Source organism: Aquarana catesbeiana, linkage group LG08 (genome assembly GCF_042186555.1).
Source record: "Aquarana catesbeiana isolate 2022-GZ linkage group LG08, ASM4218655v1, whole genome shotgun sequence".
Taxonomy (NCBI): domain Eukaryota; kingdom Metazoa; phylum Chordata; class Amphibia; order Anura; family Ranidae; genus Aquarana; species Aquarana catesbeiana.
This window is the reverse complement of record NC_133331.1, coordinates 75,817,684-75,835,920: the sequence shown is the minus strand read 5'-3', so window position 1 is coordinate 75,835,920 and position 18,237 is coordinate 75,817,684. Positions and strand designations below refer to the sequence as shown.

At 44.3% G+C, this 18,237-nt stretch overlaps 1 protein-coding gene across 1 annotated transcript in view; it reads right to left on the bottom strand.

Moving 5' to 3' along the window:
- LOC141105853 (alpha-2-macroglobulin-like) overlaps positions 1 to 18,237 on the bottom strand; it is a 368,197-nt gene that overhangs the window by 161,655 nt on the left and 188,305 nt on the right. Inside the window, exons 17-19 of the mRNA XM_073595997.1 lie at positions 15,676 to 15,754; positions 10,392 to 10,617; positions 3,132 to 3,252 (exon numbers count right to left, since the gene is read on the bottom strand). Coding sequence (XP_073452098.1) covers positions 3,132 to 3,252; positions 10,392 to 10,617; positions 15,676 to 15,754 — 426 coding nt within the window. The remainder of the gene's footprint in view (positions 1 to 3,131; positions 3,253 to 10,391; positions 10,618 to 15,675; positions 15,755 to 18,237) is intronic.

Here is an 18,237-nt window from a genome sequence, read left to right as displayed (position 1 = left end):
TGGCTAGCCGTCCCTGGCCCATCTTTAGGGGGGGAGGATGCTGCCGACAGGGGGCCCTCAGAACCTGAACGAGATCCCCTAGTGTCTCTGGTTCCTGGGGTGCTTGAACCTCTTCTACCCATAGTGCAAAGCAACAAGGTGTGAGGTATACAAATGAACACTGCCCGCTGAGCGATGTAGTCTGGCTAAAAGCCTTGCTACCCAATGCTCAGTCTGGTGTTACTTCAGTAAATGCTGCCTAGGAGAATGCCTGTGTCCCACCTTACATGCGACCGTCAGATCTGTGTCTCTCAGAAGGCTGTGTGCACCTGTACAGAGTGCCTTTAATAGCCTGCAGCTGGCCTGAATGGGAGTCTAAGCACCTGTGCTGACGTCCCGCCCCCTCCTCTACCGCCCCCCCCCCTCGAGTTTTGAAAAAAACGAGCGCTTCCCGCGCTGGCCGACTCTCCTGTCATGCTTCTGGAGAAAGGCTGGGGATGGGGGGGGGGAGGGAGAGAGGCTGGTAACAAGATCTGCCTGAACGGCTATCTTCAGAGATGGTGGCCATTAGGCCGCAGAGCCCGGGTGGTATAACCACTTTCTAGACCCCTGTGGCCCCTCTCTAGCCTGGGGGGGAACATTCAAACATGAGAAATCCCCCCTTCCATCTTACCTTGCAGCCGGCTTGAGACGCTGGGACATAAACAGCGATGAAAAAACACTGAGACAGACAGTAAGCATGTGCAGGTTTGTGCTCTTGGCAGCCCCCGGTGGTCACAATAGGCATAGCATGCATTTACCTTAAAGGAGAAAAGCCACTAGAACTCAAAAATTCTGTGGAATCTCCTCTTACCTTATCCAGCTGCAGGGTGCTGTTTACACAGACCCAATCTTCATCTCTTAATGTGTGCTCCGTTTGAAAAAACCGTCAGAGACTGGGGCGAATAGGGGGATCCAACAGTTCTGGGACCGTAAAGCACCTCGCCAGAAATTAGGAAGTTTAAAGCCATTTTCTGATCTGCGGGGTCCAGCTCTCTAAAAAGAGAAGCATTACGGGTAAAACCTCGTTTCTTCGGACACGAGGCCCGGGTACCATTCAATTCGGCCATGAAAAGACACTTTGAATGGATCCGGTTCGCCTGGCTTGCCCCAGTATAGGATCTTAGGATATTCCCTTTGGAGCTCAGCACAGGACATCTTTACACGTCCATCACCTAAGACACTGGCGTAAAAACTGAGATATCCCTGCAAGGGGGAGGGATTATATAGGGGGTTGAACTTCCTGATAGGGTGTGCCAGTGTCCAATCACCAGTGATACCTATATAACCCATCAGTAATTACTGAGGCTCTGTGTCCCGTGATGTTCGAGAAAGAAATACAAAACTTTCTCCAAATGGCTGAAGATCTCTCAGTTAGATTAAATTTTGATAAGGAATGGAATCCCCGTACTTCTGCTGAACACAGTGCTGTAGTGTTGTATAGTGTATGTGGCTGATACAGCGCTGACAGCAGCATGTTTTACAAGATGTATCAGTGAAGGAAAAAGTTTGGGCCAATTGGTTCAAACAAACCATTTAAAGTCATAGTATTCCTGGAGTAAGGCTTTTAACATTTGTGTTCACTGAAACCATAATGTTTTGTAATGAGAAGGACCAACAAACCTGAAATAGCTGTATGCATACTGGCTGGATAAATGGTTCCATATATTATGCTGGAGCTTCACTACTAAGATGGGGGTCTGTTTGGGATTTTAAGCTAAAGCAGAGATCTACACTTACTGGCCACTTTATTAGGTACACCTGTTCAGTTGCTTGGTAATACAAATTGCCAATCTTTTAATTACATGGCAGAAATTCTAAGCATTTAGGCATCTAGACGTGCTGAAGGCAACTTGCTGAAGTTCAAACTGAGCATCAGAATTGGGAGGAAAGGGGATTTAAGTGACTTTGAAATACTCAGACCAGCCCGTCTGGCACCAACAACCATGCCACATTCAAAAACTTCTGATCTATTGGGATTTTTACACACAGCCATCTCTCGGGTTTACAGAGGATGGTCTGAAAAAGAAAAAATATCCAGTGAGTGGCAATTGTGTGGACAAAAATGCCTTGTTGATGTTAGAGGTCAGAAGAGAATGGGCAGACTGGTTCAAGATGATAGAAAGGCAACAGTAACTCAAATAACCACTTGCTACAACCAAGGTATGCAAAATATCATCTCTGAACACACAACACATAGAACCTTGAAACAGATGGGCTACAGCAATAGAAGACCACACAAGGCGCCACTCCTGTCAGTTAAGAACAGGAAACTGAGGCTACAATTCACACAGGATCACCAAAATTGGACAATAGAAGATTGGAAAAATGTTGCCTGGTCTGATGAGTCTTGATTTCAACTGCAACATTTATATGGTAGGGTCAGAATTTGGTGTAAACAACATGAAAGCATTGATCCATCCTGTCTTGTGCCAACAGTTCAGGCTGGTGGTGTAATGGTGTGGGGGATATTTTCTTGAAACACTTTAGACCCCTTAGTACCAATTGAGCATCGTTTAAATGCCACGGCCTACCTGAGTATTGTTGCTAACCATTTGTCCCTTGTTTTATGACTACAGTGTACTCATCTTCTGATGGCTACTTCCAGCAGGATAATGCACCCTATCACAAAGCTCAAATCATCTCAAACTGGTTTCTTGAATATGGCAATGAGATCACTGTACTCCAATGGCCTCCACAGTCAGCAGATCTCAATCCAATAGAGCACCTTTGGGATATGGTGGAACGAGAGATTTGCATCATGGATATGCAGCTGTCAAATCTGCAGAAACTGTGTGATGCTATCATGTCAATATGGACCAAAATCTCTGAGGAATGTTTCCAACACATTGTTGAATCTATGCCATGAAGAATAAAGGCAATTCTGAAGGGAAAATGGGGACCAACCAGGTATAAGCAAGCTGTACCTAATAAAGTTGCCAGGTGTGTGTAAATCAAGCATGCCAACATTGTACAGTATATGAGATATTGTACCTAATATGTACTCAGATGTTAAATTCCCCTAAGCAAGCTAAGCAGAAAAAGTGTTTTTCTTTTTTTTTTTTAAAGGCATCAATATTTGGAAGTATTGTAGAAATAAATGTGTGTTGTACTTGGTTTCGAAGCTGTGGCATTCCAGCTGAAGTAGGTGGCATGACCATCACAGACACATTTGGCTTGTTCTTTGCTTTGGACTGTTTGCATACCATCGGAATCTGACAAGGAAACCACCACCTGTTAGAATAAGATAACATATAAGAGACAAGCAAACAAACTTATTTATGTGAATTTAATAGATTAAAGAACAATGCTCAGTAGTGATCCAAAATAATCAATCCAAAATCAGGCTCAATATTTAAGGTGAAATTCCAGGCCATTGCTAAGTTTAAACTCCCCACCCATTCAAAATCCTATGTTAACTACCCTGTGAAAGGAAGATGCTTATGCCTACCTATTCTGAGGGCGTTCCAGTCCGGTTATGTGATTTCCCCAGTGGCTAGCTTCAGGGGAGAGGAGAGATCATTAACAATGACTGAAATGCCTTGGCGGTGATGTCATCCATATGTGTCGGGACAATCTGGACTTCCGTTTTTCAAGTTTGTTACATATTTGTCTGGTTCCTGATACAGGACCCCCCAGGTCGAGTAGTATTTGTCCCAGGAGGTGGAGGGGGCAGAGGGTCAACATGCAGGCTTAGCGATGCTACAGTAAGTTGGCATGACTGCATAGTGCCCTGCCCCTACCCTCCACACCACATCATTCATTTCCATGGTGCAGGGGGATGAACCAGGATGCGTGGCGTCTTTTGTTACTGTTGTGCTTGTGGCTGGCCTGCCCACACTATGAAAACAGATTACATTAATCCAGGGTGGGGATTCAGAAGAGGACAGAAGTCCTGCTTCTGTCCAGAGCTGCTCCACCTCTCACCCCCTGCCATGATGCTGCAGTCATGGTAAGGATTTGAAGGTAGGACTCTTTGTGCAAAGGGGTACTGAGGACTTTGTTCTAAAGTAGGCTTGCTATAATGTGATGGGGACTGACCCTAATTTTATGGTGGACTCTGATGTGAAATGAGTTGACTCTGATGTGAAATGGGCTGATTATGATCAGTGCCATCTTAATAGCATCATGGGCGCACTGGGCAAAGTAATGCACTAGGGCTCCTACTAGGGAGACAGATTCCTGCGGCACGCTAATACGCCGTGGCAAAAGTAGGTGTGACTAAATTATGTTACGTATTGTGTGTGGCTTTTTGTCTCATTAGAAACAACAAATAAACACAACTAGAGAATAATAGTAAATTAAATTCACCCCCTGTACACACTATCCCACTCTCTCTACACGCTGCAGCTCTGTATACACTGAATCTCTTTTCCCTTTTACACCCTGCTCCCACTCTTTTTTACTTAATCCCCCTCCCTGTACACACTGCCCCTCTGTCATAAATGCCTCCCCCAGACTATCAGTGGCGTGTATATATGTATGTCTGTACACAGTACAGGGTGGGCAGGAGGGCACAGTACAGAGCTGGCAGGAGGGCACAATACAAGGGTGTGTGGCGGGCAGGAGAGCAGTACAGGGTGGCATGACAGCACAGTACAGGGGGGCAGGAGGACCCAGTACTAGGGGGCAGGAGGGCACAGTACAGGGGGGCAGGAGGGCACAGTACAGGGGGGCAGGAGGGCACAGTACAGGGCGGGCAGGAGGGCACAGTATGGGGGCAGGAGGGCACAGTATGGGGGCAGGAGGGCACAGTACAGGGGGGCAGGAGGGCACAGTACAGGGCGGGCAGGAGGGCACAGTATGGGAGCAGGAGGGCACAGTATGGGGGCAGGAGGGCACAGTACAGGGTGGGCAGGAGGGCACTGTATGGGGGCAGGAGGGCACAGTATGGGAGGCAGAAGGGTACAGTATAGGAGGTAGGAAGGCACAGTATAGGGCGGACAAGAGGGCACAGTACAGGGCAGGCAGGAGGGCACAGTACAAGGGTCACTGCTGATAGTTTCCTTGGCAAAACTCTGTCTCCTATCTCTGCACTGTACACAGCCTGAACACGAGCACGAAGATCTCTTGCTCCCCCCACAGCACACACTGTGTTGAAATTTGATTCCCTTACACATACTGTGGCCACAATCTGCACAGTATACAGTTTAGCTGGCTACTGTGTTTAGTTCTTACCTCTGAAAATCCATGGTCAGAACAGCGGCTCAATTGCAATAGCCTGCTCTACACTGTAGAGATTGTAGCTATGTGTAATGGAATCGGATGGTGAGAAGGAGCGTTTGGAGCTTTGCTCAAGCTGTGTACTGTGCAGGGATAGGAGACTGTCGGCACAGCATCAGGAGTGGTGGAGGGCTTTTGTGGGGTGCAGCTGGACTCTGGGGGGGAGGGGCATGTCATGTTACAAACATGTTACAAACAAAAACGTAAATGTATTTTATTGGGATTTTATGTGATAGACCAACACAAAGTGGCACATAATTGTGAAGTGGAAGGAAAATGATATATGGTTTTCAATTTTTTTACAAATATGTAAAAACTGTAGCATGCATTTGTATTCAGCCCCCTTTACTTTGATAACCCTAACTAAAGTCTGGTGGAACCAATTCAGAAGTTACCTAACTAGTAAATGGGGTCCACCTGTGTGTAATTTAATCTCAGTATAATTACAGCTGTTCTGTAAGGCCCTCAGAGGCTTGTTAGAGAACCCTAGTGAACAAACAGCATCACGAAGACCAAAAAACACACCAGACAGGTCAGGGATAAAGTTGTGGAGAGGTTTAAAGCAGGGTTAGGTTATAAAAAAATATCCCAAGCTTTGAACATCTCATGGAGCACTGTTCAATTCATTATTGGATAATGGAAAGAGTATAGCACAACTGCAAACCTACCAAGACATTGCTTTCCACCTAAGCTGACAGGCCGGGCAAGGAGAGCATTCATCAGAGAAGCAGCCAAGAGGCTCATGGTGTGTGGCAGAAAACTAACACTGCACATCACCCTGAACACACCATCCCCACCGTGAAACATGGTGGTGGCCGCATCATGTTGTGGGGATGCTTTTCTTCAGCAGGGACAGGGAAGCTGGTCAGAGTTAATGGGAAGATGGATGGAGCCAAATACAGGGCAATCTTAGAGGTAAACCCGTTTGAGACTGGGGCAGAGGTTCACCCTCCACCAGGAAAACGACCCTAAACATACAGCCAGAGGTACAATGGAATGGTTTAGATCAAACATATTCATGTGTTAGAATGGCCCAATCAAAGTCCAGACCTAAATCCAATTGGGAATCTGTAGCAAGAAATTGCTGTTAACAGACGCTATCCATTCAATCTGACAGAGCTTGAGCTATTTTGCAAAGAAGAAGGGGCAAAAATGTCACTCTCTAGATGTGCAAAGCTGGTAGAGACATCCCCAAAAAGACTTGCAGCTGTAATTGCAGTGAAAGGTGGTTCTACAAAATGTATTGACTATGGGGGGGCTGAATATAAAAGCACGCCACACTTTTAAGATTTTTATTTGTAAAACATTTTGAAAACCATTTATCATTTTCCTTCCACTTCACAATTATGTGACACTTTGTGTTGGTCTATAACATAAAATCCCAATAAAATAAATGTATGTTTTTGATTGTAATATGATAAATGTAAAAAATAAAAAGGGGTATGAATACTTTTTAAAGGCACTGTACATGAACAGGGAATAATGGTTCCCTGCACCTCTGTCACACTATGACTTCATCATGTACATCAGAAAACTCAGAAACCGCCCACATTTTCTGGGGCTGGAATGGAAGTGCTCAACATCACTAAGTTGCTTGAGGAACAAGAAAAAAAGTAAGTATCCCCCTCTGTTAATCCCCCTGAACTAGAACATTACAGCCTTAATAGAGAAGTGAGGCTATCAAAGGGAGCTTTTTATAAGCTGACTTCAATAGGGTGACTGTGCTAAGCCACCGATCTCTAACTGTTCTTCTATGTTGCTGCTCTTTTACAACCTTTTCTGGGAACTACAAGCATTTATTCCAGTGTTTCTCAACTTCAGTCCTCAAGGTGTCCCAATAGGTCATGTTTTCAGGCTTCCCATTATTTTGCACAGGTGATTTGATCAGTTTCGCTGCCTTAGTAATTACCACAGCCGTTTCATCTGAGGGAAATCCTGAAAACATGACCTGTTGTGGCGCCTTGAGGACTGGAGTTGAGAAACACTGATCTATGCACACATTGCACAGGAATGTTGATGTTGCCATCAAGAAACAAACCCTAAGAACTTATGTGTTGCAGTTGCTAGGACACATGCATGTAGACAGAGGATGGTTGCAAAGAGGCTGCATTAAATCAGCTGTGCTGATATGCAACAAAGGCTGACATTTTTTTAAAGAATAGTTCCAGGCATGGGTACATTGTTACATTGGTCCAACATGTAATTTTGTATATACCATACCTGGCTGATGCCCCAGAAGACTAGAATGATTGCTACTTCAGTGATCTCCACTTGCTTTCAGGTCCCATACTGAGTGGCTCGCCTGCTAAATTCAGGAGGTCAGCGGCTTGGCCCAGTTATCATTCATAGAATGCTTTGTATTCTGGAGTGGAGGAGGAGTGGTGACGTCATATTCAACACCTCATCCAATCAGAGAATGCTTTACATTCATTCAGAAAATGCAAAGCATTCCCTGAATGGCGCCCGTGCTGAGTGGCCGAACCCCTGTGTTCAGTAAGCACATGTGCAGCCCAGTGGCGTCACTAGGGTAGGTGTCACCTGGTGTGGTAAAACATGGTGTAATACCCCCCTGGCACTAAGCAGGCTAGTGCATCGGTGTGGCTCTCCCCCCTTAACCTGCCACAATGGATGGACCCGGGGTGGGATTGGGGGGGTTAGATGGAGCTGGGATGAGATCGGGGTGGTGGACAGAGCCGGAATGTAATCGGGGGGGGGGGTGGATGGAGCTGGAATGGGATTGGCGAGATAAATGGAGTTGGAATGGGAACAGGGGGATGGATGGAGGCAGAATAGAATTGGGGGAATGGATGGAGCCGGAATGGGATTGGGGGGGATGGATAGAGCCAGGATGGGATGGGGGGATGGATGGAGCCAGGATGGGGTCGGGGATGGCTGAAGCCGGGTTGGGAACGGGGGGATGGATGGAGCCAGGATGGGATTGGGGGAATGGATGGAGCCGGAATGGGATCGGGGAGGTTGGATGGAGCTGGCATAGGCTCGGGGGGATGGGTAGAGCCAGGATGGGATCGGGGATGGAGCCGGGCTGGGATTAGGGGAATGGATGGAGCCGGGTTGGGATCGGGGGAATGGATGGAGCCGGGATAGGATCAGGGGAATGGAAGGACCTGGGATGGGATCAGGGAATGGATGGGATTAGGGGAATGGATGGAGATGGGAGGGGGGTGGTGGATAGAGCTGGGATGGGAAGGGGGTGGTGGATGGAGCCGGGATTAGATTGGGGTGGTGGATTGAGCTGGGATGGGATCAGGGTGTTGGATGGAGCCAGGACGGGATGGGGGGTGGATTGAGCAAGGATGGGATCAGGGGAATGGATGGAGCCGGGATGGAATTGGGGGAATGGATGGAGTCGGGATAGGATCAGGGGAATCAATAGAGCCGGGATGGGGTGATGGATGGAGCTGGCATGGGAAGGGGGTGGTGGATGGAGCCGGGATGGGAAGAGGGTGGTGGATGGAGCCAGGATTGGAGAGGGGATGGGATCGGGGTGTTGGATTGAGCTGGGATGGGATTGGGGGGGTTGATTGAGCTGAGATGGGATCGGGGGTGGATTGAGCCGGGATGGGATCAGAGGGGGTGGATTGAGCCGGAATGGGATCAGGGTGTTGGCTGGAGCCAGGATGAGATCAGGGTGTTGGATGGAGCCGGGATGGGATCGGGGTGTTGGATGAAGCCGGGATGGGATCTTTGATTGGGGGGGTAGAGGATATGTGCTAGGGGGTGCTTTGAGAGGGGAGAGGAATTGCGCTGGGGGGGGTTAAACGCCAAATATGCCCCATCCTTCTACTTCTAGCACAAGTAATTTCTAACCCAAAACAAAGCACCCCCTAGTACATATCCTCAACCCCCCCCCGGCCAGACCCCGGGCACCTCTGTCTCTGCCCCACAAGTCAATCCCTTCTCCCCCACTCTCCCTGCACATCCCGTGCATCTGAGAAGATCCCGGAACAGCCAGAAGGGAAGGAGGGAGCCGCTTTCTAAAATGTGTTGGGTTACAAAAAGGTTAAGTCCAATGAGGTGCATGTCACCTCATGGATTTATCACTTTCATTCACAATATACATTCTTACTGAGAGCCAGGAGCACAGCTTTCACAATAATTCCCATTCTCCGACGCTGGACCTTCTAGTCTCAGCTCCAGAAGCTGCAGAGTCGCATGTAGCCACTCTGCATGCTCCTCTTCTCCTCCTGTCCAATCACAAAGTACTTTGTAGTATATGAACCCATTCACAAAATATAAAGCTTTTTGTGAATGGACAGTAGAGGGAAGGAGTGGGCAGAGCTGCTACTGTTTGAGAAAGCAACATCCCTCCTGTCAGAACACCAGGAGTATGGGAATAGCTATACTATTGGCACTCATTAAAACTGTTAGTGGTAAAGAAAAGAGAAGTTCGGGAGGCAGCATGCACCCTGCTGGACCCAACCCATTTTAAGACAGCACATTTTAGAAAGTGGCTGAATTCCTGGAGTTCAGCAGTAACCAGTATTTTATTAAAAAAAATATTTATGATACATATGGGTCAATTCACCAAGAATTAAATAACCACTGAAAAAATATGGTAAAATAACGCATGCAGAAACAATTGTACAAATGTTCAATTCGCTAAGAATTTGGTGGTAAATTCGTCATGCGGTAAAATAACAGTAATATGTTAATTACAGCATATTGTCAAGTGGTAATTTATTGCACGGTAGCTGGCTGTTAAGGAGCGGGCCGGGAAGCCGGCAGCTGCGTTCCTGACAACGGATGACTGAATGTAAAAAAAAACTTGCTGACAATTAAAAATTCTTTAAAGAAACTGAATGCCCCCCTCCCCCCCAATCTATACCAAGCCCTCTGGATCTGGTATGAATTTTTAGGGGAACCCCATGCCAAAAGTTAAAAAAAAAAGCGTGCCCCCCTCCCCAACTCCATATCAGACCGTTATCTGAGCATGCAGCCCAGCAGGCCAGAAAAGGGGAGACGAGCAAGCGCCCCCCCCTCTTGAACCATACCAGGCCACATGCCCTTAACATGGGGGATGCTTTGGGGGTGGGGGGGCTCTGCGGTAATCTTTCTTGAATTGACCCCATAGTGCTTTAGCAAAGTTAGTGTCATCCATTTAGAGATTATTGACCAATAATTAGCATTACCAGAATACATTTCTTCTCATAGCTGAAGACCTGGGCTTCAATTTGAAATGTCTCTTCTTGTACCACAGAATAAGGCATAATTAATTCAATGAAATAAGGCTGGAAGGTGATGAGCCCAACATTTCTGATCTCCCCAATACCAGAATTTCCAAGGCACACGGCACCCGTCTCCCATTTGGTGATACTGTCTGGTGCAGTCAAGTTTAGCGTAGTGTGGCCTTCTGGGCTATAGGAAAAAGAAGGGTATGTTTGAACCAGACCAATAAATACACAGGTAAAACAGAGATACGGGATTATGGGATGCATTATTTACACTTCTAGGAATTATAAAAAGGTTGCTTGTTGGTGTGTGGAGAAGCTGTTCTGCACAGGTTCTGTGAAACTGCCAGGCTACCTACAGCATGTGAACTATTCAGACAGTTCCTCTCCCGGAGAACCAGGGACTGTGTTCTCCCAGTGGTGTCTGATGGATGAAAGAAGAAGGTCATGAGAGATTGCAGGAGAAGCTACATTGCAGTGTTTACACCAACTAGACTCATGGCAGCCTGTGAATGAAAATCATGGTGAAGTTGTTTTTACTGAATTAAAGTACGTTTCTGATCCATGGATCAAAATGTCACCTTCCACCTCTTTGTGCAGTTCAGTAAGGTCCCTAAGCAAGAGCAGCGGTGTTAAAGGCTGTCCCTTTAAGTGAATAAACCACCTCTGAAAAGGAAACCAATAAAAAAATTAAAAAATGACAAAAATGTGAAGCTGCCCTACCTCTGAAAAGGAAACCAATGAAAATCAAGGTGCTAGCACATATTTAGTAATTACATAGAATAAAAAATAAATAAAAATGCCATAAATCTATCCCCGATAACTTTTGTGCAAACCAATCAATATACGCTTGTTGCAATTTTTTTACCAAAAATATGTAGCAGAATACATATCGGCCTAAAATGATGAATACATTTGTTTTTTTACATTTTTGTTTTTTTTTTGGAAAAGTTTTATAGCAGAAACTAAAACTTTTTTTTTTTTCAAAATTTAAGCTTTTTTTTGTTTATATTGCAAAAAATTAAAACCGCAGAGGTGATCACATACCACCAAAAGAAAGCTTTATTTGTGGGAAAAAAAGGACATCAATTTTGTTTGGGTACAGCGTCGCACGCCCTTTGCAATTAAAGTGACGCAGTGACGTATCGCAAAAAATGGCCTGGTCAGGAAGTGGGTAAATCCTTCCGGGGCTGAAGTGGTTAAATAATATCACAGCCCAGACGCTATGTAGCTGACTACCAACACTGATCCAATGTTTAATCTCACTGATGCTGAGCCTGGGACATTTTCTACCCCCACTGGTCACCATCCGGCCCTCCTAAAGTCTTAAGGACAGTAAACTGTCCCTTTGAAAGGTTTGGAAATCCCTGCTTTAGAGCTTTGTTATTTTGTGGACTATATATAGTCCTATGTTTATTTCATGGAATGTCAGGTTTAGAGAATGTAATTTATATGAAATTCTAATTTAAAAAAGTGTTTAGAATTTTTCATAATAAAAATAAAGGTATTTATGGAGCACTTAGACCCTTTCACACTGGGGCGGTGTGGGCGGTAGCGATATTATATTATGATGCTGTTATAGCGGCGCTTTTCGGACACTAGCGGGGCGCTTTTAACCTCCCGCTAGCGGCCGAAGAAAGGGTTATCGGCTTTCTAAATGTGAGTTAATGCTGTTTTGGTTTTAATAAATGCTTTTACTCTGTCTTCATCTACATTTTGTCTGGGAGCCCACTGGAGAGGACCACCCTGTAGGAAATCCAGCACAGTTACAACCATATGCAGAGTATTGGAAACATCTAAACAGAGGACCCCTAGAGTCGAGTCAATGCCAATACACCATCTTTGAGTGATACAATGTTATGCTGATTTAACCACTTTCCGACCGCCTTACATACATATACGGCGGCAGAATGGCACGGCTGCGCAAACCGCCGTACAGGTGCGTCGGCCCCTATAAGAGCCATAGCAGCGGGGGGACCCGCATGGCTGGCTGGGGGGCGCAATCCCCACCGGCCATCCATGACTGCGGTCACGAGAGAGAGAGCCGGGATTTGTGTGTGTAAACACACAAATCCCTGTTCTGTCAGGGGACAGGAGACAGATCGTGTGTTCCTACTAAGTAGGAACACATGATCTGTCTCCTCCCCCAGTCAGTCACATCCCCATACAGTTAGAATCACTCACAAGGGAACACTTTTAACCTCTTGATCGCCCCTAGTGTTAACCCCATTCCCCGACTTACTTAGTTAATTTACACAGTAATCAGTGCGCATTTATAGCAGATCGCTGTGTAACTGTCAATGGACTCAAAAAATGTATCAAAAGTGTCCGATCTGTCCGCCGCAATGTCACAGTAAAGCTAAAAATCGCAGATCAACCCCATTACTAGTAAAAAAATAATAATAATAATAATAAAAATGCCATAAATCTTTCCCATAGATTGTAGACGCTATAACTTTTGCGCAAACCAATTAATATACGCTTATTGCAATTTTCTTTACCAAAAATATGTAGAAGAGTATATATTGGCCTAAACTGATGAAGAAATTTGTTTTTTAAAAAAATTTTGGGGGGATATTTACTATAGCAAAAAGTAAAAAAATGTGTGTTTTTTTCAAAATTGTCTATCTTTTTTTGTTTGCAGACATCCCAAGTCTTCCGCAAGGTGCGGGAGCCTCCCGAAATTCGGGGGCAGCTCCAGGACACCCGCAAGTGCTGCCCAATATCCCGGCTGTGGGGCAGATCCTGGATGGTCCCCTGGTTCAGGTGATGATCGGTGCAGCAGGAGGGACAGTTGTGAACACCGATCTGCCCCCCCATGTCCCCTACACCTGGCTTCCCTCTTCTCCTCTCCTGCCGGAAGTGGGGATCTGTCAGGATGGAGAGCGGAGGAAGGGACCGGTCATTTACCGGCCCTTTCCTTTCTGAATTGGACACAGTGAGCGAGATCGCTCCTGTGTCCCGTGAAAACGGAGCAGAGTAACCTGTGTATTATTCTCAGTTTATGAATGGACAGGAGCCCCTGTCTTCTGTCCATTCATCTTCAAGGGCTGAGAAAGGGACTGGGGAATCTGTGTCCCCAGCCTCTTTCTCTGTCACAAAGAGGAGATGTCAAGGGTCTGCTTAGACCCCTGATATCTCACCAAAGCCCCCCCCCCCCCCAACAGGGTTGATTTAAAAGAAATGCAAAAAATATTTTAAAAAATGAAATTGTAAACACAAATCATAAAAAATTAAATTCTAAATAAATTCTAAAATAAAAAACTACTGACACCACCCCCCTGCCCTACCAACACTGTCCACTGCCCCAACCCCCTCCCCCCAAAAAGCATTTAAAAAAAAATTGTAAAAAAAACAATATGTAAAAATAAGAACTACTGACACCATCCACTGCCATACTGACACCATCACTGCCACATACTCCCCACCCCTTCCCCAGAAGCACTGTGAAAAAAATATAAAAAAAAAATATTTTAAAAAAATAATAAACAACAAAATTGTAAAAAATAATAGAGAAAATAATAAAAACAAAAAACTACTGACACACTGCTTCTACTGACACTGTCCACTACGCCCACCCTCAATCACTGTGAAAAACAAAAAATAAAAAATAAATTGTAAAAAATAATAAAAAAATAATAGTAAAAAAAGTAATAATAATAATAAAGAACTACTGACACCGTCCACTGCCCTATTGACACCATCCTGCACATACTGCTCACCGCTGTACACTCCACACATGCACATTATACCCACCTACACACACTCCGCACTCCTCTCCTGCACAAACTACACGCCGTCATACACTCCTCACTGTACATTCCCTATTTAACATTACTACATTCTGCACTCTGTAAATCATCTCAGACTCTATAAAACCACACCCCATTTAAGCCACGCCCAATATGTAGTACGGTTTAAGCCACGCCCACCTTCCTGAAATGAGTTTGCCACCTTCCTGAAATTAGTTATTACAGGTTGGGATGTCTGTGTTTATAGCGCAAAAAATAAACACTGCAGAGGTGATCAAATACCACCAAAAGAAAGCTCTATTTGTGGTAAAAAAAGGATGTAAATTTTGTTGGGGTAAAGCGTTGCACGACCGCGCAATTGTCAGTTAAAGCGACGCATTGCCATATCGCAAAAAATGGCCCGGTCAGGAAGGGGGTAAATTCTTCTGGGGCTAAAGTGGTTAAAGTATATATAAGGTGAGTGGCCAGGGAGCACAGAGGTGACACATGAAGAAAGGGAAATAGTCACTAAATTATATGGATATTCACAACGTGGTGAAGGGATAGATCTTACATTTTGTTTCTCTCATGGTTGCAGTTATCCATATATATATATATATATATATATATATATATATATATATATATACAGTTCTAGCACTTTATATAAGGACAATTCTTAGAAGAAATTACGTTTTTTCTCATGTTTTGATGTTTACATGATTTACACCTGTGCATGTTGCCGTCTCCACCCTTAAGGCACAGGGTTGCAGCTAATTACATATGCACTACCAGCACTATATATATATATATATATATATATATATATATATATTGTTTAGGAGTCACATCAGATCAGCCAGTGATCTGTGAAGCACATACACCATTAGGTTTGTAACACTATTATCACTTTATTCCAAAGGCACTTTATATTACATCAATTCTCCAGCAGTTATTCACAATGACATGCACTATTAACACTCTGTCTAGGATTTATATATATTTTTTTGGATTTTGAAAGTATATTCAAAGGAATCAATTTATTTATATGTACCTCCACAGACAGCGCAGCACTACCCATTTCTTTTGATTTACAACCATTAGCCACGTATAAGCTATTGAGTGATAGCAGCTGTTCGGTTTACACACTCACATTTTTACTGAAAGTGGTAGCGCAAGATTATTACATATTATCATTATTGGCATTACTGCAAGGAATAGTGTTCAATTATTGTTATTAGTTGGGGGAATAGTGCCCCATCATTGCTACCAGTGAGAGGTATAGTGCCCCATCATTGGTACTAATGGGAAGAATAATGCCCCAATGCCTGAACATTAGTGTCAGTGGAAGTAATAGTGTGTTATCGTTGGTATCGGTAGGAGGAATTATGCCCCGCTGTTGGTGTCAATGGAAGGACTAGTGCCCCAAGGACCAGATAAAGGCTAGCAATGGGCTGCATCCGGCCCTTGGGCCACAGTTTGGAGACCACTGCTCTAAAGCATACGGTACTTACCCCACTAGCACTAAGTCAAACAGCCAGGTGTCTGGAAAGGATTTTCTTGTGGTGCGCTTCCTTATCCCTTCTGCTTTGTCTTGATAAAAAAAGAAAGGTAAGTAAACAGTGGAACAGTACAAAAAGCTGCTTCAGAATAAAATGTGAAGCAGCTTTTTGAACAATATTCAGCAGCAACACATACTCACTTTTCCTTCATTCTCCTGCCACTCAGGTCTACTACCAGGAGTAGTGATTAGCCAAACTGCCCTGGGTTCAGATTGAGCAGGGTAGGCGAACTTCAAAGAAGTTCGGATGCCGAGCCTCTTTGAGATAAACGGAAGCCTAATCTTCCCATTTTTGCTAATAGGCAAGTGATGTCAAAAAAATGTCTGAGGAAGGCAGACACTGTCCTGGAGCACATGTTCCAATGCAAAAAAAAAAAAAAATCTATCTGGCAATTTGTCCACTATTTCCCATTAAAAATGTCCAGTTCCTTTAAATCAAATGCCTGAAGGTGCCTTAATCCTGCCTGTGAAGGAGCAAATTTTATGGTGTACAGAAAGTGCTGCAGCAAAAAACTGTTTAAAATTGGCACAAATTACATGATATTGACACCTTTTAGTTTAAAAAAAACAGCCCTCCAAGGGTCTGCTATGCGTTTTGGAGGCCCTTTGGAGGGGTTTGTGTGCTTTCTTTTTTCTTTTTACAAAAAGAAGCTGACAAAGAATATCATTTGCCAGTAAGTTAAATGGTATAATTTATTTTCTTTGTAAATGTGATTTTTGATGAAGCACATCAGAGATTTTGGGGTGAACTCCAAGGAAAAACAAAACAAGCATGAGGTCCCCCTATAAATCCATACCAGATCCTTTAATCCAAATTTGCAGCCTGGCTGTCTAGGAGAATTGGGGCAAACATGGACTCCCCCACCCTGAACCATACCAGCCCACATGTCCTCAACACGGGGGAGGTTCCTTGCTGCCTTGTCCCCATGTTGATGAAGACAAGGGCCTCATCCCGACAACCCTGGCCAGTGGTTGTGGGGGTCTGCAGGCAATAGACTTATGGGAATCTGGAAGCTTTTTTAAATTAATAATAAAAGGGACCCCAGATACTGCCCCCCTCATGTGCAGGAGTATGAGGTACATAATATCCCTACCCATTCACAGAAAAAAAACGAAGTCCTTTAAAAAATAAGAATTCCCCAAAATGTCACTTGTAAATCAATCATAATGCCCGCCACCTGCGCATCGACTGATCCCAATGGTACATGTAGCCGAACAACAGCTTCTAGTGTGGTCATCAGCTATATAAGGGAAGGGGCAGGGATAGTGGTGACACCATTAACCAAATGGTATTTGTGTACATGTAAGAAAGATAGGGGGCGAAACATACGTCGGAGCGGTACGTGGTCACATGTCCTATCACCCAACAACATCCGGATCCTTTGGCTGCCCCCCTGTGTAAGCTGGAACGCACGCCAGCGTGGAGGAGACATGAAAGGCTATTTCTGACTGCGAAGTCACCCTGACATGCAAGCAGCCCCAGTGCCGGGTAGGCACCCACCAATGTAAGCGGCCATTTGGCTTTTTAATTTGTTTACTTTTTTAATAAATGGTTTTACGCTATGGAGACTGTTTTTGTTTCCTATGTATCTTTATCCTATCTTGAATGAGCTTGACGGGAACGATCCATGCCTATAATACCAACCACAGTCCGGCCATCCATGTGAGCAGGCACAACCCTGCACAAGCGCTAGTGACTCTCTTTTTAACTAAAGGAGTCATTGGTATCTGGTAAGCAGATATCTACTACTTCGAGGTGTTTTTCCTTTCTTATTTTTTCTTTGGTGATGGAAAACCTTTTGTTTTCAGCAACAAGATTGGGATAATATTGAAAGATATTACTTCAACTACTTCTATCACTTTTTTATGTGGACAATCAATCACTATATATATTTTTTTTCACTATTGTGGGCACTTCAATGTGTAATCTAATTATGATTTGTCATTATTATGATTTTCATTTTTTTGGTAATGCAGGAGATATATTTATTTAGAGCACTTGAATAGTATGGTATCTAGCGCCCCCTAGCTTTCTTACATATCCATTTTCTTGGTAATGCAGGAGATATATTTATTTAGAGCACTTGATTATTATGGTATCTAGCGCCCCCTATCTTTCTTACATCTTTTTTTGGTTATCTATTTTTTTGATTATTCAAAAATTGGGGAGCAGCTTACACTGATTGTTTACATATTTCCACAAATTTTTTTATTGTTGGGAATGTTTTCTTACTAGATGTACCACCAGTATATGTAATTCATATATAGTATCTGCTATCGACACCACTGGCGCGAAGGTTTCTATTATTTTCTACTATTTGTGTACATGTGCCATTGAGATTGGTCATTTGCATTGGGTTGCCTTTTTTTTTCTTTTGGCATCGTGATTGATGATGGATTTACAATGAAGGATATTTTTTGGTTTCTAGGGATCTCTCGGTGCCAGCATCCACAGATTCCTTAGCAACCAGTGAGAGTTGGATGCTGTCTTATATAGGAGTGGTAGAAACATTGC